Genomic DNA, 21,609 nt, shown 5'->3' on the forward strand with positions numbered 1-21,609 from the left:
GCCCTTACCTGCTTATTATTGAAAAGATGGTGGCCAGAATCTTTTATGACTTGAATTAAAATGGGAGAGAAAGCTACATTCTTTTGGACCAGTTGATTTTGAACTACAGTTTTATAGTGCATGACCTTTCCCAGCATCTGCTTGGACTTAGAAAAATGGAGATCCAGTTTAAAGTCAAATCTGCATGTTATTTATTTACTCAAAGCATGTTAAATTGTAATTATAGAATAATATTTACTTCTTCTGCTAGTATTAGTTAATAAAGTTTAAAGTATTTTATTTTCTTTTGTGATTGAATTCTCTGCATAAATGGAGGGAACAAGTTGTTAACTCATGCCAGGAACTCTCATTAATACAGTATTTCCTCAGAGTAAGGAATAACCTACTCCTACAAAGTACATTAAAACCCTTTGAAAAGAGTCAAAATGAGATTTTGCACAGAAAGAGTTAAAGCCACCTTGTGATGTTACACAGAAAGTCGGTTTTATGTTTTTGCAGGTCAAAAGTATTCTTTGGCACTTGAAAATCCAGTTTTCCTTTTTTGTGCAGCTGCCCTGCAACTCAGAGAATGCTCAGCTCATCTTTCCTAGCTGCTTGACTTTGAAAGGCCTTGAACTTGGAGTATCCCAGCTGAAGAATGAGGAGACTGTGAAGGAGGAAAATTAATTGATTTTGTGAAAAATGGTTAACAGAGTTGTCTTTGCAGGAGAAAAATAAATCCCAAAGAATTGCTTCCAACAGCTGAGCAGATCTGTTTAAAGTTCTGCAAATGGAACTCTATATTCCTGTTGATTAGGAAGGCATTTCCTTACTTTTCTGAACAAAAATAATGCAATAAAAATGTCTTTTTTATGTAACCAGTTTCTGTTACAAGCAAGAATCTGATCAAGAAGATCCCAGTGCTTGTCCTGTCTTGGTAAGAAGATGACAGCACATAGTAATAGCACTGTAGTCTTTGCTAAACAGAAAGTAAGTCTATAGTAGTATTTACATGTCAGTCAAACACTCAGTTTTCATGCAAAGAGATACTTTAAAAATTGACTAAATCATGAGTTTGGACTAATAGCACTTGACTATCAGATCACATTTTGAATGACCTCAAACTGCAGTAGTAGCTGGTGTTCTTCTCATGGGAGCTGGACAGGAGTACTTCCAAGGAAGAGCTTCCTGTGAGAGCTGGCCTACCAATTTGCTTATGAGAGTCTCTCTAGAGGAGCTGGACAATAAAATGCCCCAAATTTAGTTAGAGTATATTTTGGTTGGTTTAGCAGGCTATTCAGCAAAAGGTGACAATATTTAACATTCTATGTTGAGGAACTTGTGTACTGGCATTGCCTTCAAAAAAGCTGAAATTAACCTGTTTGAGTTTGGTCAGCTAAAGAAAGACAGTGCAGCTCCTTATTAAGACTTATGAGATGACTGATGTTATTCCTGAATAGAAGAGATGAACACATTCCCTACAAAATACAGTCCTTGTAGTAATGGGTCATTTTCTATTTTTTTTTGTTTTTTAAGCAATCTGTTGGAAAAGATGAGTTCCCCTATCTCTTTGCAGAACACTTCAGTGGATTTTTATAAGAATAGGATTGCTTTCATTTTCAGAAAACTTTGTTCTTGACTGGTAATATAAGCAGTAGAACCACCTTCATTGATAGGATTGCTGATTGTCTAGCAGCACACCAGTGGTAAAATGTTCCCATGTCAGTTGAAGAGAAGAAAATATCATTATGACTTTAGTTCGACACACCGTGCAGGAAGTGTATAGAGTCAGGGATGAAAGGTTGCTTATATTATGTTTTGTTAAAAGTCAAGTATCCTGACTGGTCTGCTGTGCAGTCTGTTGAAAAAGGCACATCCAGCCTTATCAAATGCTGATGATTTAAACATATTTCTTGCACAGTAATATTACAGAAAAAATCTTCTTGGTCAGGATATACAAAGGATGTGCATGTTACTGAAAGCTGTGAAATAACATCTTTGTTTCAGCTTTTTATTCCACATCTTCCCCTGAAAAAAAACAGTAACAGTGAATTGGGCTGACTCATTGTTAATAAAAAGCACAAAACTGAAGTGTTAGATAATAAGGTCAGGAGAAAATACTTTAAAAGCTTGAGAAGCAATGTTGCACAGTATTAACAATTACTTTAGATATTACAAATAATGTATTTGAACTACAGGAGATATTATAATTAAAAGAAATTTCTTAACTGGGAAATATTGTTAGCTTCTCTTTGAGGTTGATACTACATTCTCTGACTTTAATTTAAAAACAAGATCTGTGTGTATATCTTAGAGATTCCAAGTGTGTCCAAGCCTCAACACTGAAGGGATGGTCAATTGTGATCAGTTAAAGGATATTTGCCATAGTACTACACATTGCTGAGCCTAAACCTGTACAGCACCTACAGATTAGCAATGGGAAATAAAGTGCATATGGATATCTACAAGCTGGAGAGATTTCTATTAGAAAAGCTTGGCAGAGTTTGTAGCAAGAAGGTTGTAGATGAAGGTTCTTCCTGAAGTCTGAGAACAGTTGTGTTTGTGGATGCTTCCTGTATTGCTTTTTCTTTCAGTGACACAGCATCCTTTTGAGGAAGTCTTTGAAGCAAGCAGGATTTTACATGGTGCCCCAGTGATTCATTTAAATTGCAGGTCTTGTTGACTAGGTCATAGCCACATGACACAAATATAATTATTTTAGTATATTTAACGATTGCATAGGATCCAAAAGTGGCACAGGATAGAGCACGGTTCTCCATAATCACCTTTAAAATTAGCCACGTATGTCATTAAGATGCTATGCTGTGAGTTCAGTGGTGCTGGCCATTCTGTCTTTCCACATAGTGCACATAACATCCACAAATTTGTTACATTGTGTTTCAATAAGGCTAATCAATAGTGCATTGTTTTCTACTACACAATTCAATAGTAGATTTTAGACAGTTTGCTATTTGCACATTAATACACTTAACTGTAAAATGTGCTTTTTACACTATTTTATGTTTTGGAGAGAATAACTGCATTATTATGATCACTTCCCTCTGCAGTGAGGTGATTTCTTTCCTCAAAGCAGAGACCTGTTGAAGCTCTGAAAAGGTAAACCTGCTTGACTGGGTTTTGCTAACAGCTTATACTTTGGATTTCATTTGGTTAAATTTCATACTGAACTCCTGGTTGCCTGTTTGTCCTTAGGTATCCAGTTCCCTTAAGTTACACCATTCTGTAAGTTCTAGATACTCTTTTTAAAAAGCTACAAAATAGCCATATTACCTATTACTAGATTTATATATCTTTGGGAATGTAACTTTCAGCTCTTCCGCCTTGACTAATACGTTTTAAGTTACCCTTAAAATTACAGTCTGTACCGGCTTCAAGCACGTGTGGTTACAGTTGGGAAATCAAGAGGGTTTAGAAGCTCTATAATTACTAACTCTGTGTTTATGTAGGTGCAGTCCTTCAGCTCCAGTGCATCATGGTGTACTCTGTCACTGCTGCAGTTCTGAGTAGCATATCTACAGGAGATACATATAAAACTGTATGCACATAATTAAAAAAAAATCCAGCACATCACGAAAAGATCTTTAAAGCAGTAACATGAGATCTGCTGACCTTTCTGAGAGAAATGTGATGGGGCTTTGCTTGAACAGATGTCCAGATACAAAATGAGAGCATGACACCATCAGTCATTTTTAGAGAATGTAATGCCACTGACTGTTCTGGCCAGAGTTTGTGACTGTGATTGGTGGAAGCGTCTGGGCAGGAGTGTGTTTTGGGTAGGCTTTTTTGCAACTACCAGGCAACAGTGTATGTATTTGCTCAGTTGTAGAAATGAGGCCATAGGCAGTCAGAAAGATGTGAGTAATTTATTTCCTTTCTGAACACCCTCAGTCTTACTGACAGTAGTTTTAGAATGCAAGTGTAGCACTTCATATGAAACTCAGGATAAGTGATGGGACATAAAACTTTCTTCTTTCTAAGTTGTGCACAAAAGCCTTTAAGGTGTTCAGGGACAGCTGGCTGCTTATATCCCAAAAGGAGCACCTGGACAGGAGTACCAAAAGCTGTTTCGGCAGGAAATATAGGGTTCACATTTAAGTCATTTATTAGGGTACTGTAAGTTAACTCCACTAATATACAGGGGCATGACATAACCTCTCTATCTTTGCATACACACCACTGTATGTTGTACAGACAGTTATATGAGGGACCTCCTTTCTTTCTCACTCCCTCTTCACAAAGATCTCTGTTGCTTTCCCCTTGTTCAAACCCTTTGGTCTCCAGGTAGCACTGCAGTTCAAGTGGGCTCTGGGAAAGATGTCACCAGGGCTGGTAGTTGTTGAGAGATGTGAGAGTTGTTGAGAGATGTGAACAAGAAGAGGTAGCGCATGCATCTGATTGTCACATTGAAGATCAGCCAGCTGACTTTCTTACACCATTAATTGTGTAAGAACAGAATAAGGCTTCAGAATAGTCCCTGGCGTTCCCTGCAAATTAGAAAACTGTGGCTATAGTAGAACTGACAAAGATGTCTTATGATTTCTTGTGGCTTACAAAAAACTGCCAATTATTCTTTTGTGGAGCTCAGTTGAGGGTTTGCAGTATTTTTAAGCAAACTTCACCGGTACCATCCACTCTTCTTACTTGTCTTCTTGTCAATGCACTACACGTGGACTACAGAACCAAAACATGTAGGGTTTTACTTTAAATTTAATCTGAATTTCAGCTTATACTTTCAACACCTTGGCTAAAGAAAGCATTACTAACAACCAAACAAAGCAACTCCAGAATACTTTCTGTACAAATGTGCCATTTTTCTGCATAATTTGTGTTTTTATTTTGAATTGTTACTAGTTATCCCACTGTACCTTATTACACCTTCTCCTCTCTAATCTGTATTGTCTTTATATTAGTGGTTAGCATATATGAAAATAGTTTGCATTATTATTGTAGTTTATGCTTTCATCTTCCCCCCCTCGGTTTTTGCTATTAACTTAAAATTAGTAAAATGACTATCTACAAATGTCCTAAATATTTCAAAGCTCTGATTTGATAGTAGGCATCAGGCCTATCTGTTTTTGCTCTGTGCTCCCCCTAAGCTTAACTTCGATTGTCAACCATTTTAAATAAAGGGTAGGAGTAAAAATCTGTAAAAGGATTTTGTAATTCAGAATACTGTCATAATAGGTTTTCAACACTGGAATAAACAGGCAACTCTTGAAATACTGATTAATGGTGCAGAATGGTTTACAAAAGCTGGAAGCAGTGCTTCTTTAAGGGGAAGCCTATCCTATTATGAAAATTGCAGTTCCTATAAGACAAAACCCTTGTATGCTACTTTTCTAAAGCAACTAAGTGTCAGAGATGATGAAAATTGAAATCTCTGTTGTGGATGGGACACAGATATAAAGTTCTGTGTAACTGTGCTGATCCCTCTAGCTGGGTTCCTGCAGTGATCTCCATGAGTTCCCTTATGGTTTTATTTGCATCCTCTGTCAGGGGTAAATACTTGCATGCAGTGCCATGCATGGCTGGGAAATTGCAAAAGTCACCTAGTCCAAGACATGGGGATGTCACCCTATGCATTCGAGGTACACTATTTTAAATAGGTCGTTGTTGATTCTCAAAATGGGGAAAAAAATCTTTCACCTTGATTGTTTTGTAATGTAAGAAGAAATCACACCACTGCAGCGCAATAAATACTAAAATAAAGTCAGGAGTTAGACACTGATTTCAGTTTTACCCCGTGGTTGAAATAGCAGTTTTCTGTAGGTCACGGTGCCCTGGGCATTGATGCTGAGACCCCCCTGCACTGCTCCTGTCCCGTGTGATGACGATCCCTGCGCTGGTCCTAGCGCTGCTGTGTCACCACCTGGTGGCGAACCGAATACAGCCATGAGAAAGGGGAAGGGGCTCCGTGGGTGTGTAACTAGGCATTTTTGACTGAAATTGTTCTGATTTTTTACAAAAATAAGGCTGCAGAGATTGTGTATCTGATAGGAGTTGGCAGTTTGATCTGACAGTCTGTGAGTGTGGTGTTATTGCTGCACCAACAATTGTATAGCTGCTTTTTTCCATAATTTAGATTTTGATTTATGTTGTAATTCAATCCACTCATCACAGAATGTTTACTTTTAAGGCAGTGATGCACAGGACATGTAATGGGTTATGTATCCCATAAAATAGCTGGGGTAGTTCATGGCTGACTTGCATTCACTGGAATTGAAGCTGTGTGTACTCAGCAGTATATTATGCAAAAGACAACTGGTGTAGAATTTACTTCAGATTCTCAGTGTTTGCACAGTGGTTCATCCGTACTTTGTACCAGTTTGATTTGACACTGACTGGCCAGTCTGTGTTTTTCTTTTCATTTGTTGTTTTATAAACATCTTTGTTGTAGTTGTTTTGTCTACTTCACAAAGGTATACAATGTGACCATTTAAACTGGGTATTGTCTAAACTTTTCAGCCCCAAATATGCTTTCAAATGGGTTTCAGCAAATTCTTCAGTAGTTTTTGGGGAGGGGGGAGTGTTATTTTATTGAAAGTACTGAACAGTCATAAGATAAGCTTTAGAAACAGTCCTTTCAATAAAATAGAAAAATTAAAATTCAGTAAGGAACTGAATCAAGACTTCAAGAGCAATTTTTTTCTAGGTTGGATAACAATTTCATCATGATAGTTTACAGAGCAAGACAAAAAATAGAAAAGAAAAAACAGAAGGATTATATGCATGAAATTAAATGTGTTAATATGTATGGCCATCCTTTGGCAATGAAAATACTGTGGTATATTTTTTAAAGAAAAATAATATTAAAAAACAAGTTTGGGGTTCATTTGCTTAATTTAGATGACAGCCCCTTGAACTCACTGTCTTTGTATGGCCATGATGAATAAGCAGTCATTTCTTCGGTAATTGCTTGCATGGAGACTCAGAATTGCTACTACTGAACAGATTATTTTTTTAGCTTAAAAAGGTCAAATTAGCCTTATATAAAATATGTTTAAACAAGCACAGGTGTCTCTAGCATAGCAGCAGCCATTGGATTGCCAGAGGCTATGGCTTTACAACATGGTGTTTTCAACTAGTTTCAACTTTCATATGAGCTGTAAACAAAGTTGGGTATTTTTGTTTGTTTTACTCAGCTGGAAAGTCATCGATTCCAGGCAAGACTACAGACTCAGAATAAATCAGTACATTTCAGAAACACTGATGAATTTATTTGTATTTCTTCAAGAAATGTCCCACTTTAAGGAACAAAACCCTGGCAAGGTAAGCACTCCCAAGTGAGATTAACAGTTCTATATGGTTTAATAAAAAGGTGAGATAAATTTTAAAAAAAACCAAACAAGCCAGCAAGCAGAAAAATTGAAAAATAAAATGCACATTCTGATACATTAAGTCATGATTTTTTGCTAACTTTTTTGTGCTGTGGAGAACATGGGTAGGGAGTCAGTGAGAAAAGCTGTTCACAGTAAAGTTCATAGCAATACAGTCCTTTCCCATGCAGCTGTTGGAACTTCACCAGTTATTCCATGGACTTTTTAAAGGAAATTTAAAACATAACAATTTAATAAAAACTTTGAAAAGAAAAAAAGTCATATAGACATGTACCTGAACATAAACTTTTTTTCCCCCTCAGATAACTGTAGTCTTCAGGAATAGCTGCACAAGTATTTAATGTAAGAAGAGAATTCCTCATATTTTACTGTGATAACTTTTCTTCTATACACTTATAGTTGGTGGTTTTCCTTTTTTTTTACTGGAAAGACTGAGCTGGAGAACCCAGTTCATGAAGAGGCAAGCAAGAATAAGGTTTTTTTCCTTCCAACTTGGAAGAATATCATTACTTAGTTCTAGTCAAAAGTGAAGCAGATTTTTTTTCCCCAAAGAATAATATAAATAATGTAGAAGTATATTATGGCAATAGTAGATTTCATTTTTATATTTGTATTGCTAAATACAAGTTAAAAGGAGATTAGGAGGCTTTTTCTCCTCTTTTAATCTTGGTTAGTTTTACCACAAAATCTTCCTGAAAATATGCCATTCAGAATTAGCAAACAGAATGTATGTAGTACCACGCTCAAATATTAGCAGTTTAGACTGGAAATACAGATGAGCAACAGGATGAAATATCTTTTAAAAATGAATAAATTATACAAAGAGGAGTTATATGTTTGAACAATAAATAAATAAATATGCTTAAAAGTATATGAATAGTATATAAATAAATATACTTTGGACAATAAATGTACTTAAAAGAATTATGTATATAATGAAGTAAGGAAATGCAGTATCAGTATACACAATCCCATAATTCTGTCATGTGGTAACATGACACAGTAACTGTATGTTAAGGTATATCTAATATGGGTTTAGAAAAGCTAATTTTGACAGCATGTTTTCCCTTCTTTTTCCTGACCTCATTCTCTAAGTCGTGCCATTATTTTACTGCTATAATTAGAAGCAAATTAGGCAGTGGTGCTGTGCGCAAAATTTTTCTGAAATAGCCATTTTATTGCAGTTTAGCTCCAAAAGCAAATAGATTCTATCTGTAAACTTCCAACAGATCAGTTCTGTACTCAGCATTGTGCAGTTGCGAAAGATGCACTGTATGTCTCAGTCACCACAAAGACCAAATCTTGAATTTTATATTGAAAATTCAGCTCAGTCTTGTCATTAACAGGGATGCTAGAGTAGCCAACAGGCATCAAGAGAATGCTTGCCAGCATATGAGAGAAAACAGTTTCACGAAGTAACACAACAGGGGAGAGAACTGTAGCTATAGGAAGGATGTTTTGCTTTTGTAAGCATGCAGTAAGTATGTATTGTAATATTGCAATTAGTGAGTTGTTTTTCCTGCATATAAACTGTTCAGTCTTTCTTTTTCTAATGAGGGTGAAGTAATTTCTGGTGATTTTAGCAATAACCGTGAGCTTGTTAAACCTTTACAGTAAATGAATAAAAATAGCATGTTTTTAATAATAGAAGAGGGGATGCATCCTAATTAGCCAAAATGGAATGTTTGATGCTTATTTTTACCAGAAGCGTTAAAAGTATTTCCCAGTTTAAAATTAAAATCTTCGACTTTGCGCTGAATTCTAGTTATGATTTAGCATGCAACATTTTTCTTTTTAACAAAATTATCTAAACAGTTAAATAGTGAAAGTGTTAATGGTCAATTTTAATGTTTTTACCAGTTTTGCCTACTAGTCTGCAGCATATGTACATTTTTCACTGTCTTGGGAAGTTACATTCCTGGAGTTGTCCTCTCCTATGTCTTGTGTAAGTATAGTCTCTTTTTCAGTCATTATTTGTGTATGTGGTTTCTTCATTATTTGATCTCTATATAGGAAGTATTTATTTATTTATATCTATTTACACACACATACAAGTTTCCAGAAAACACCAATCTCTGTGGGACAGGATGCTGTCCAGAGGGACCTGGACAGGCTTGAGAAGTGGGCCTATGGGAGCCTCATGAGGTTCAGCAAGACCAAGTGCGAGGTGCTGCACTTGGGTCGAGGGCAGCCTCCAGTATCAATGCAGGCTGGGGGATTAAGGGATTGAGAGCAGCCCTGCTGAGAAGGACTTGGGGGTGCTGGTGGTTGAGAGGCTGGACATGACCCAGCAATGTGCACTTAGAGCCCAGAAAGCCAATTGTATCCTGGACTGCATCCAAAGCCGCATGGCCAGCAGGTCAAGGGAGGAGATCTACTCCACTCCACTCTACTGTGCTCTGGTGAGGCTCTGCTTGGAGTACTGCATCCAGTTCTGGGTTCCCCAGGACAAGAAAGACATGAACATGTTGGATCAAGTCCAAGGAGACCACCAAGATAATCAGAGAGCTGGAGACAGGCCTCTCTGAAGACAGGCTGAGAGAGTTGGGGCTGTTCAGCCTGGAGAAGGCTACAGGGAGACCTTTTTGTGGCCTTTCAGTTCTTAGAGGGGGCATATAAGAAAGATGGGGACAAACATTTTAGCATGGCCTGTTGCATTAGGACAAGAGGTTTAAACTGAAAGATGGTCAATTTAGAGTAGATATAAGTAAGAAACTTTTAACAATATTTTGTCACAAGGAAGTCAGCTTACTATTTTTTTCAACATATTGATTCCGGCGCAATGTTGCATAATCATGTTTTCTCAGGTCAAGATAACAAAATCAGGCTAAGTCATGATAAATGATATAATGATCATAAATTGTACCTTACTGAAAATAAAAAAGATGTCTGTTGATAGGAATGCAATGGTATTTTCTGTGATGAGTAAGAATGGCTGTTGGAAACTGAATTTGACATTAACAGTTTGTCTGATATGGGCATTTCACAGCGCATTTTTATGTGAACTAATTGTATTATGTAAAATTAGTAGTTATTGTATGCAGAGGCATTGTTTAAGCTTTATTAACTTCTTATACAGCGATATTTCAATGCAATTTTTCTCTGTCTTCATTTTTGTCACAGTATTGTGTGCCTTTTTGTGTCCCTTCCTTAAGTGCAATGAATTTGGACAGAAAGTGTACAGCAAAATTAAGGCTGTTCTGATGAAACTAGATTTTGGAATAGTGGAATATATCAACCAGAAGAAAAAAGAGAGATTTGGTGAGTAATTAATTATAGTCTCAAATAATGTATTTCTGTATGCAGAGAAAATTTTATTCACCTTGCAGACAGTTGGGTTTGTCCTGAGAAGCCGGTCATAAAGATATTTCTTGCTTTTAACCTTGGTACTGTTATTAGCTTTATAAGGGGTGACAGTGTATGTCAGACGTCTGGGTATGATAACAAAAATTACTATTTCACAGAAAGAAGCAAGGCAAGCTCTTCATACTTTATTAGATGTACTGCTTGTAAGTTTTCTGAAAAAACTTACTGTAAGCATGCAATGCTTGTAGCTGTTTAGATAAGGCAAACTTACCCAGGAGACAGACTCACTTAAGGGTCTCAAAGTAAGTGCATAACAGAATTTTCAATAAGAGACTGATGCCTTAAGCCCCTAATGTTTTTTTATTTAAGACTTGTAAATTTTATAGGAAGGTTTTAAAAGCAGAAACCCCTCTGTCCCTTGTTCCTTTCCCTTGTTTACACATTCCCTAACCCTCTTACCCCATTCTATGCCTTCTATATCAACCTACCCCTGAATCCAGTAGCAGTGTTTAGTCTTTTGTCAAGGTAAAGGCCTAGACTGTTTGGAGAACAGCGTATCAGGGCCTAAACCACAGAGTACGGTCAAAAACTAGGTGACAGTATACCCTTTGTACTCTGATGAAACTGAAGATGATGAAGTAGGTGGTCCCAAAAAGACCCCAGACCCAATTCTCAGGGGGAGGGCCCGGGGCGGTCCAGAGGAAGGGCCAAAGGGTGGACACATCTGGGATTGGATGGATAATGCTATAAAATGTAACCTCTCGGGCACGGCCGCGGCGCGCGTCTATATCACCTATTGCCTTGGCAAATAAACCCTTTCTTATCTCACCCCTAATTAACTGCTCCGGAGATTTTTTTCAGAACCAAAATACACCGGCAACAAGACAAAACTCTGTTCCAATATCTTAATCCTCCTTGGTTTCTCTCCCCACAGCAGAAAGAATTTGTTTTCTTCCCCAAATACTCAAAAAGCGTTTAAGAACTGCCATAGGATAGTAGCTACAAGTTAATAAAAATTTTTAGGTGGAAAGGGGAGAAATCAATTTAAAACAAAATTTCAACTATCTCACCTGAAATTTTCCTAACATTGGAAACTTTCAGATTTTAAGCAATAAAGCTATTTCAAGAAAAATATGTATCTGAACAGTATTATGTTTAGTTTGGTTTTTTGTGCACATTTGATAATTAAACCTTTGTAATGTAGTCCATTACTTGCAGGTAACCTATCCTTTTTAGTTAGTTTACATCTGCTTCTAAAACATGCATTTCTTGTAACCATTAACCATGCAGTGTGCTGTTCCTAGACCCAATGAGAACCACCGTCTGTCTTTTCCCCTTCTCTTATGTGTAATGCAGTAGTTGCCAGAAATAAGGAATAATGCATTGAAAATTTTCCTTCATGTATTATTTTACATTGTTCAGTTTTTTTAAGTGAAACTGGCAGAGGAAGAGTTTAGACTTGTTTCATGAATTCCATAAGCCAGCACTGGGAAAATGATTGAGGTTAGATGCGTTCTTTCCTGCATCTTGCCCTGCAGTTTAATTTAATCCAGTCAGGGTCCCCTACCTTGCTTTGGCACTTGGGTTCACCACATAGGTTCACAAGCCCTTGTGCTGGCACAAGAGAGGAAAAAGCAAGTTGCAAAAAGAAGCAACCAAGAATACTCTGACTGTGTGTTTCGTTTTATATCGGTTTAAAAGATTCCCAGACAGAGGAGGTGAGATTTGTGTCTCTGCTCATCTGCAAAGACCAACATTCTCCCAGGCTTCAGAGGGTTCTTTGCATATGACTGTGAATGCAGGGTAGCTGGGTGCAAAGAAGAAGGGTTTAGTGGATGAAGATTACATGCAATTATCCAGAAAATTGCATGTTCTCATTAGAAGTAATGTGGTGGGATAACTACACAGCCTGTTCTAGCAATATATTAACCTGTCCATTGTAACAGCAGTGGAGTTTAAAAGATGGACATTTATTGCCAGGACAGGTAACATTATGGTGAGCAACAGGTAACATTATGGTGAGCGACAGACGCTCCTGAAGGAAGTACAATGCAGGTAAAGAAATTTGTTGGAACGCGTTTCAGAGCAACGTTATCTCTCCTGCTTTGGCTGCTGCACAATGTCTTTTGATAAGCATCCAGTCTCTGACTCAACCTTGTTTCCCTCACCTGAGTAACATATTACATTAAGGATGCACTGCGTCAGCAGGTGGAAGGTTATTGTGCTACACAAGCTGTGTGACAGAGAACACACACTGAACCTGGGAATCCATTGTCATGAGTAGGATAAAAAATATATTTTTTTTCTTTCAGAAACAGCAAAAACAAAACCCACAGAAGATGACAGTGAATTAGACATATCAGCTCTGTGTCCTAAGGTGACTTTTTTTCAGTCATCCCTGTCTTGCTTTTAAGATCAATATAGTTAATGGGAGACTATCTAGATTACTGTCTCTGTTCTTCTGTGGAAGACTTTAACCTGCCCAGAAGGCTGTGTTCCTGAACTAAGCAGTATGTTTTAGAAGTGATTCATAGTCTCCACCTTTAGGCTTATGCTAACTGACTTACTGCATTTATGACTTCTGGCCTTCAAGGTAATGGTTTAATATGGCCTACTGAGCTAAGAATGTGTTTATTTTGTATTGACTGTAGAATGATTAAAATATTTTAATATTTAATAGCAAAGGTGTTTATTTTTATTTGAAACAGTGAAATTGCAGTTAATGTTTATCAAATTAAAATGTAAAAGGGAAACGTTCATAGAAACCCTACATAATTTGTCAGATACTTTTGTAATCACTTGTTTGTTAATTTTCAGTGCTAGTGTAAATACGTATATTATCTATAAATATCATTCTAGATATGTGTTGGAACACTCAAATATCTCCTTTTTCTCTTAGTACTCCAAATAACTGTATGGCAAAGGTTTTTCTATTATAATCAGAACACTGGTTCATATAAAAAAATCCTAATGGAAATTATTATGCAGTATTTGATGAGTAGTGTATAAAGCTTGACTTTGACAGTGATCACTCTGAAGGTGGCTTTGTATTCTGGAAACAAAAAATCCCATGGGATATGTTTGTAGCTGACATAATTGAATATTGTTGGATAAATTAGCAAAGGATAATATTTTTTTAATTTAACTAATTTTTTATGGTCTTACAGATAATGGGCTGGGTTTTTTGATCCAAGTTTACTTGCTTCTTTACATTTATGCATATTTTGTACTTGCGGGCTCATTCTGCTTTTCTTACAGTAGGATATTACTGTCAGAATGAATAACTGGAATTTTTTATGCTTCTTTAGTATAATACAGCTTTCAGTGATTACAAAGAGGGATGCTTCACTTCTAGGCACTGTATACTATTATTTTCATTTTTCTAGAAATAAAGCTTAAATAGGATGTGATTCATATTGCTATGACATACAAGAGGGATTTTTTTCATTATCTTAAGCATTGGCTTCCTATAGTGTGAACTTTTTGCACATAATAATACCACGTATGGAACTTTTTTCCATGTAGGTTAGTCCTGCAGTCGTTGCCAAAGAGATGTCAGTGTCTGACACAGATGTATCGGAAGTATCTTGGACCGATAATGGGACCTTTAACTTATCCGAGGGGTATTCTCCACAGACAGACACATCTGATGGTATGTAATAGCTTCATCTGTCTTATCAATGAATTTCAGTCATGCAAGTTACCTGAAAATTATTAGAGAATTTGAGGACAGAGGTTTTTTGAGTTGTTACTTTCCACCCTGAAATGAATTTAAGATTAATGTTAGTGTTTTGTATAGTTTGGGATACATTTTTTTTAAGAACTGTCCTCATCTTAAAAATAATAAGGTACATCAACAAGTGTCTAAATAAACCAGTAGTGCTGGGTAAGACAAACACACTCAATAGCTGCCAGATTTACCACTCTCTTCCACCAAACCTTTTAAGCAAGTAAACCTTTTAAGTTAGTGCCAATGCTTTTGTGGCTAAGCTAAACAAATAAAAGCTAAGGAAGAAAAAATGAATACTTTGACTTGTTAAACAGCCAATTAAGGAAAGTATGATTAGATCTTATTACTAGAATGCAAATGAAGAGAGCCAGCAATGAGCCTCAATTAGATTTAAAGACTAAGACTAGGAAAAGATTCTCAAGCACTTGTCTTGATCTTGACCAGATCAAAGTTTTTACTTTTTACAGTCCAAGCTATTAGTTAGCACTTTGCCTGAATAAAGATTACAGACGACAGTAGTTTGGTTGTTACATACACATCTCTTATTATCTTAATTATCTTAATACCACTCTTATCTGTGGATCTGGTCCTCTGCCTACCTTGCATTTCTCCTAGAAAAAGGTCACTGTAAATGACAAGAAGAGTGATACTACTTAGTGGCATTATACATGCCAAATTAGTAATTTAAATTATTTTCTTAATATTTCAAGTTGTAAATAGACAGCATTGTACGATCACAGAATCGTAAGTTGTAAAGAGCAATTGTTGTTCATCTTATCTAATCTCCTATTCAAAGCAGGTTCAAGCTTCTATTCAGAGCATTATGAAGTTTCTCAGGGCTGTGACCATTTGAAATTTGAGCATCTTCAGTGGTAGAGATTCAGCACCTCCCTGGACTGCCTTTTTCAATATTTGCTCACCCTCACAATGAAAAATTTTTTATAGTGAGCCAAAATTTCCCATGTTCCAGATTGTATCAATTTACTCTTATCCTTTCACTGTGTACTTTCTAGAAGATTCAAGCCCATCTTCTCTATACCTTCCCATTCAGTAGTTAAACTATCTGATTTCTCCTCTGCCACCTACTCTTAGGGCCAAACAAGGCCCATTCTTTCAGCATCTACTCATACATCCTGTTCTCCAACCCCCTAAATAATCATGATGGCCCTTCAGGGGACTCCTGTCTATCACTGTCTATCTTGGACAGGAGAGGTCAAAACTGGACAAAGTACATCAATGTGTACTCTCAGTTGCTGAATAGAGGGGAAAAATCCCTTCCATTGACTTTCTGCCTTCATTTTTGCTACTATAGCTCATTATGTAGTTGGCCTTCCTTGCTGAAAGGACATACTTGCTGTCCACAGGTCTTTTTCTAGAAAGCTGCTTTCTGTCTCGTTGCCCCCAACCTGTACTGCTGCACAGGTTATTCCATCCCAGATGCAGGACTTCACATTTGCTTTTGCTGAATGTCATGATCTTCCTTTTCAGCCTGTTCCTCCTGTTGAGGTCCCTCTGAAGGCACCCTGACCTCCAGAATATCAAATACACCTGCTCCACAGCAGTTGCTTTCTGGCTGTGAACTTGCGGAGAGTACACTCCGTCCTGTCATCCAAGTCATTAATAAAAACATTGAACAGTGTTTGTTTCAGGACCTTTGACAGACACTGATAACCAGCCTCCAGTTGCACCTTACAGTGCTGATCACAGCCTTTGACCCTGTCAGTCTGGACAGTTTTCCACCCACCTTACACTTCCCTTACCCCATTCGCTCACCAGTTTGGCTTTAAGGATCATGTGGGAAACTGTGTTCGAGGCTTTGCTAAGTGAAAAATAAACAGCATCCACTCTTCTCCTGTATGGAATATTTCAGCAAATGGGACATACACAAAAGTACAAGACCAAATGGGTTGCATCTGAGGACTGGCTCATCTCCTTCCAAAGCTCTGTGCATTTGAGCCACCACTCCGCCTACAGCACAACCCTTCCTACTCACCTTCCCAACCTGTCTTTCCCAAAGAAAATGGAGAAAATAGCGTATGAGACACTTTTAGGATTTATTTCCTTAGCCCTTGTAAATGGTCCTACAACAACTTCCTATTGCTTGTTTTCATAGAAAGTAAGTTCTAATTGATTATTTTTTACCTTCTTATACAAATACTAGATCAAAGTATTCCCTTGTACTCATTTAGGCCTCTTCCACAGGCCATGTACTCCACAGTATGTTTTACACATTTCTAATAATAAATATTTGTCATTAATGCAGCCAATAAAATCTAATGTTTTATTTGTTTACATTCTGCTTTTTATTCTCTTGAAAACCTGAAACAATCCTGATTATCTATAGAGTTTCCATTTTCTGTTTCCTATTTAATACAAGTATTGGCCAAGAAAGGAAAAAGTTAGAAGTTGTCTTTACATTGGTTTTATATTATATCTTCATTTAAACACATAAACATTGTTTTCTATTATTCTAGTGAATATTAAAAGCTTGTAACACATCCATGCATAAATTACATATTTGTAATTTATTGTGAAGAAAAATAGTTAGGGGTCTGTTGTTGCATTATAAATTTTAGGACTTGATGTGGTTGGTATATTTAGAAATAGCTTTGCTAAAGATTTCCATGGGTTGTTTCACAGCTAGATACCTCTTTAAAAAGGTATTTTGTTCAAAGAGTTAGGTCGATATCAGGTGATTTGTGGTACTATTTTTTCAACCTCAAGACCATTTTATTGTAGATGTCACACAAAGCTCCTTTGCTTGTGAAAACTACTAGAGTATAGATTAGTAAATGTATTCAAAGGAACACTTACTAACTGCATTTTTACATGTGGCTGTTTTTTTGGGAAACCTTTTGTGAGTGCTAACACTGTATTTCCTTCTGTTAACCCTCTAATAGATTTTGACCGACCTAGTGATCATGAAGAGGCTTTCGCTAGAGATCTTTTAGAATTCCCTTCTTTAGAAAATGGTGCCGGAACAAATGATGATGATGACTCAAGCATCGGAATGCCCATCCATCCAAAACGAAGAAAAGAGCAAACAGATTTCAAGGTGGATCACGCTTCCAGACAGAGTAAAGAGAGACCACCCACTGCAGGGTTGTCCTTGCCTTTGACCAGTGACCAAACCTTTAATTTAATGAGTGGAATTGCTGGTGATGTCATCACAGCCGCGGTGTCTGCTGCCATCAAAGAGCAGTTGCAGTCCACACTGCAAGCTCCCTCACATGCAGCACCCAGTTTGAGTGAGGAGACAGACACAGAGGAAGCTGATGATTTTGAACTGCTTGACCAGTCTGAGCTAGAGCAGATTGAGAAAGAATTGGGACTTTCACAAGGCCAAGAAGCTGAATCCCAGGAAAAGAAAAAGTCTTCAGGCTTTCTTTCAAATCTGCTTGGAAGTCATTAACCTGGTAACATAGAAGAAATTAAACATAAAACACAAAAAAAAATCATCAAATGCAAAAAAAAAAAAAAAAAAGAGGAGAATTCTGAGCTGCAAGCTTTAACTATCCCTTTAGATGTGTTGTTATAATTTCCCTTATGCAGAGTGAATTAATTGGATAAATATCAGATGATACTGATAGTTTAATGTTTCTGGTAGTTATACCTCAATGTAATAGCATGGAAATGAATTATCTGTCTACTGTTTGGTTACAGATGAGTGTTGGAGGTCAGTTGTTCAAAAGAGTTGGGGAGAGATTTCTTCTATCTTTTTGACAACCATTTATTTTGGGGTCCTGAGCCAAATTTTCAACATCAGCAATTTATTTACTCATTTGCCAATCCTTTAATACAACTAATGACTCACATAGCAAGGGCAAGTTATCAGAGGACTGCAATGAGATTAAGTACATCTCACCTCCTTCAATCATACCAAAAAGTATGGATCCCTGCAGTTAGGATTATGTGTAGTGCATCTACTGTATATGAAACACATTAACCAGCACAACTCTAGTTTAAATATGTATGCAACACTATAAAAGAAAACTTGATTTCATACTTAAAACCTTTGAATTATTTTGGATGTGGTGATGCATTTCCAAGTTTTTTGCTGTTCTAGGCTTGTAGAATTGTAAAGTGGCATGTTATTTGACTGACCACCTGCTGTGTTCCTTGATGGAGTCTGGTCCATGGCAGTATTGCCCATGTGAAGTCAGCCAATGAATTTTTATATTTAAAAGTTAATATTGTGTAAACTGAACAACCTTTATGGGAGCAGGTGAGGGTAGTTATTGTTCGGAGTAAAGGTTAAAGGTTAAAAAAAGCATAAAGGCTTTTTTAGATGCCACTTCCTTAATTCAAGATTCTGTAGGTTTCAATTTGGTTTTTTTTACAGGATAGCTGCTGCCACTTGCAACAAAAGTTGTGTTGCAAGCTGAATATTTTAAGGTACTTAAAAGTATTTGGTAAGGTCATTTGCTAGAGAAGACACTCAGAATCTTCTTCTTGGCATGTAATTTAAAACAAAAAAGAATTTGTTTAAATCATTTGCTGGTTTAAAGTCCACCCATGCTGAGTAAGTGGCATGGGATCTTAAGCAGATAACTTATTTTTTTAGGGCTTTTTTGTTCACCTGTAACAAAACTGAGTTGCAATACCAAGCAATAGTAATCCAAGAAATAGGAAGAAGTAAAGCTAGTTTTTTTAATGTGATGTAAACCATTAGCGATGTTGAGGGACCATGTCAGCTGCTACTACTACTTAAGTAAATTTCCATTTGCTGGCATTTGAAGAGGTGAATACTGTCATCTAGGACCCTCAAAAAGTACAGCAACAAACGATAAAAAATCTTCCACTAACATATGTGTGTAGGTAAACCTGTGGTTAAAGTTAACTTCATTTTATATTTTTTTTTCCTTTTGAGATGAAAAAATAGGCAGAAGGCCAAAAAGAGTATAGTGAAAAGAAAGATGCTGAGAATTTTTGACACTAGCTTTATTGTTGCTTGTGCTTTTCTGTCAGTAATGCATATTGACCGTGTCTGCTGTCCTTTACCAGTAAAAAGGTAAGCCTGTGCCTTCATTAACAAATACATTATGAAATAAGTGGATGCTGGATATAGATCCTACAAGATGCAGCTTTCAAAACTACAGTATCTTAACATTTGGGTTAACATTGCATTATCTTAACATCTGAGTTTATGGAAATCATTAACAACCACGGCCCACATCAGTTCCACAGCATTGGTTGCTAAGTTTCCTTTTTAGCTTTCCCCAACCTGTCCTTCTCATTTGAAAAAAATCAAAACAAACAAACAAACAAACCAAAAAAAACCCAGCCAAAATTAAAAGAAGCTTTTGCTGGAAAATTTAGTGAATTTAAAGACCATTACAATTTCTTGGATGACTCAAAAGCGTCATTTCGTTGCTGCATGTTTAGGACAATCTATATAGTTAGAGGAGTACAAATCCAAGTTGCTGATGGAACTTTGTAGGACATCTGAACAATCTTTATCCAGGACTACTGGTGCCAGGAGGGGAAACAGGCTGCGGGACAGAGAGGTATGAGGGAATGAGCAGTCTTTCACGGGCTTTTCTGGAGCGGATTGACGGGACAGACTAACTGGCTGTCAATGGTGGCTTTATAACAGTGTGCACTTTATTGTTGTTTTATGAAGAATACTTGTGGTTATAAAAGTACGTAACACAGGGGCACTCTTCTAGAATAATAGATCAGGAGGAAAAGCAGTTGGAGGATATTCTCGGACTTTTTGTAAATTACCCATTTTCTGGTTTCAAGACAGGTAAATAGATTGATTTTTCTCCAACACAGGTCTCACTTTTTCCCAGAAAGAAAAAAGAAAGCAAAACTTGAAAAGAAAATCATTCAATTTAGGGACATAGTTGCTTATTTGAGTGTGTTTAGAATTGTATTTTTCTACTTTCATGGTAGTTGATTACATTCAAGCCCCTAAACGTTGTGTAATGGGAAGGAGGTGATTCTGTAACATCTAATATTCTTCCTCAGGTAGTGAAAAGATGCCTCATTTTCTGCAGGAAATGATCTCTTCCCTCCTAGAAAAATGCATGTAAGAAACACTTTGCTCGGATACGATACATTCCACTGCCAGCAGTTTGACAGCAAAACACAAAGAAAACGCTTCTCTCCTTCATGGATACCTTCTACACTGCCTTCAATTGGAAATCCCTTGAGAAAACTTCATTTTGCTGTATTCTAGCAGCAACAACAAAATAGCAGTTCCTTAAAAAATTCCTCTCACAATGGTCCACAGCATCTTTCCTACCTAGCACGGTCATCACCTTCTCATCTTCCAAACTGAATACATGGGCAGAAAGACAGGCAAGTGAGTATGAGGTAGTAAATAACTTTGAAATACTCAGTTTTTCCAGGGAAAGCCTGCTTGCATGCGATTTCCAGTCAAAAGGCCTGCAGGCAGCGTGGAGGGCATAGTGTGAGCAAGTGCCCTGTGGTAACACAGCATGTGATGTTGCCATGGGATCGGTACTGCTTGTGTTAGGTGGTCTACTCCACCAAGGGGTGCTCACACTCCCTTGCCTTGCAGTGGCTTCTTCATGCATCCTGACTGGGAGAAAATGATGTGTGTCAGCATCTCTGGGATGTGGTGCAGTCCTTCGTACTCAGAAAATTTCCCCTTGTGTCAGTACATGTGAGAGACAGGCGGAGGGATTGCCATCTGATCGATGGCCATGGGTGTGTCAAATCCAGTGCAAAAGCACCTGTTTTCAGCACATGGGGTTTCCATGTTTTGGCACCACACACCTACTGACCATTCTTCCATTTGTTCAGGAAAAAAAATACTATTCTATGCAAAGGAGAGTAAATTATTGCAACCCAAAGTGATAGGATCTGAAGAGATACTCGTTCTACTTGTTCTGTGTTCGTTCTGGGCTTTTTCCAGGCTGTCCCAGCCTTCTGAACAAAGTCCCTGTGGTCTTCACATGCATTCTCAGCACACAAGCAGCGTCACAGTCTGTGAGTAACCCCCACCTGGGCAACCAGAAACTGGAGAATTACAAAATGTCTTTATTTAAGTATTCTGCAGCACTTTACCTGCCCAATCACTGTTTTGTAAACATGGAACTGTTATATTGATCGTTTGTAAAAGCATTTAATAAATATGTGTTAGTTTTTATCTTTCATCATCTTATCGTGTGTTTATTCCCAAAAATGGAAAAGGACTCTGTAACAACAAGCAGGGTGACCTTAACGCCCTCTACAACTACGTGAAAGGAGGTTGTAGCGAAGTGG

At 37.3% G+C, this 21,609-nt stretch overlaps 1 protein-coding gene across 3 annotated transcripts in view; it reads left to right on the forward strand.

The window, feature by feature from the left end:
- The window catches only part of RETREG1 (reticulophagy regulator 1), a 66,430-nt gene extending 44,932 nt beyond the window's left edge, over positions 1-21,498 (forward strand). For all 3 annotated transcript variants that reach the window (XM_051799331.1, XM_051799333.1, XM_051799332.1), the window contains 6 exons: positions 7,143-7,269; positions 9,198-9,282; positions 10,461-10,598; positions 12,956-13,020; positions 14,169-14,295; positions 17,274-21,498. In XM_051799331.1, coding sequence (XP_051655291.1) covers positions 7,143-7,269; positions 9,198-9,282; positions 10,461-10,598; positions 12,956-13,020; positions 14,169-14,295; positions 17,274-17,785 — 1,054 coding nt within the window. In that variant the 3' untranslated portion in view covers positions 17,786-21,498. The remainder of the gene's footprint in view (positions 1-7,142; positions 7,270-9,197; positions 9,283-10,460; positions 10,599-12,955; positions 13,021-14,168; positions 14,296-17,273) is intronic.
- The last annotated feature ends 111 nt before the right edge of the window (positions 21,499-21,609 follow it).

This window comes from Manacus candei, unplaced genomic scaffold, assembly GCF_025592945.1.
Source record: "Manacus candei isolate 608988 ecotype Guabito, Panama unplaced genomic scaffold, ASM2559294v1 h1tg000049l, whole genome shotgun sequence".
Lineage (NCBI taxonomy): Eukaryota > Metazoa > Chordata > Aves > Passeriformes > Pipridae > Manacus > Manacus candei.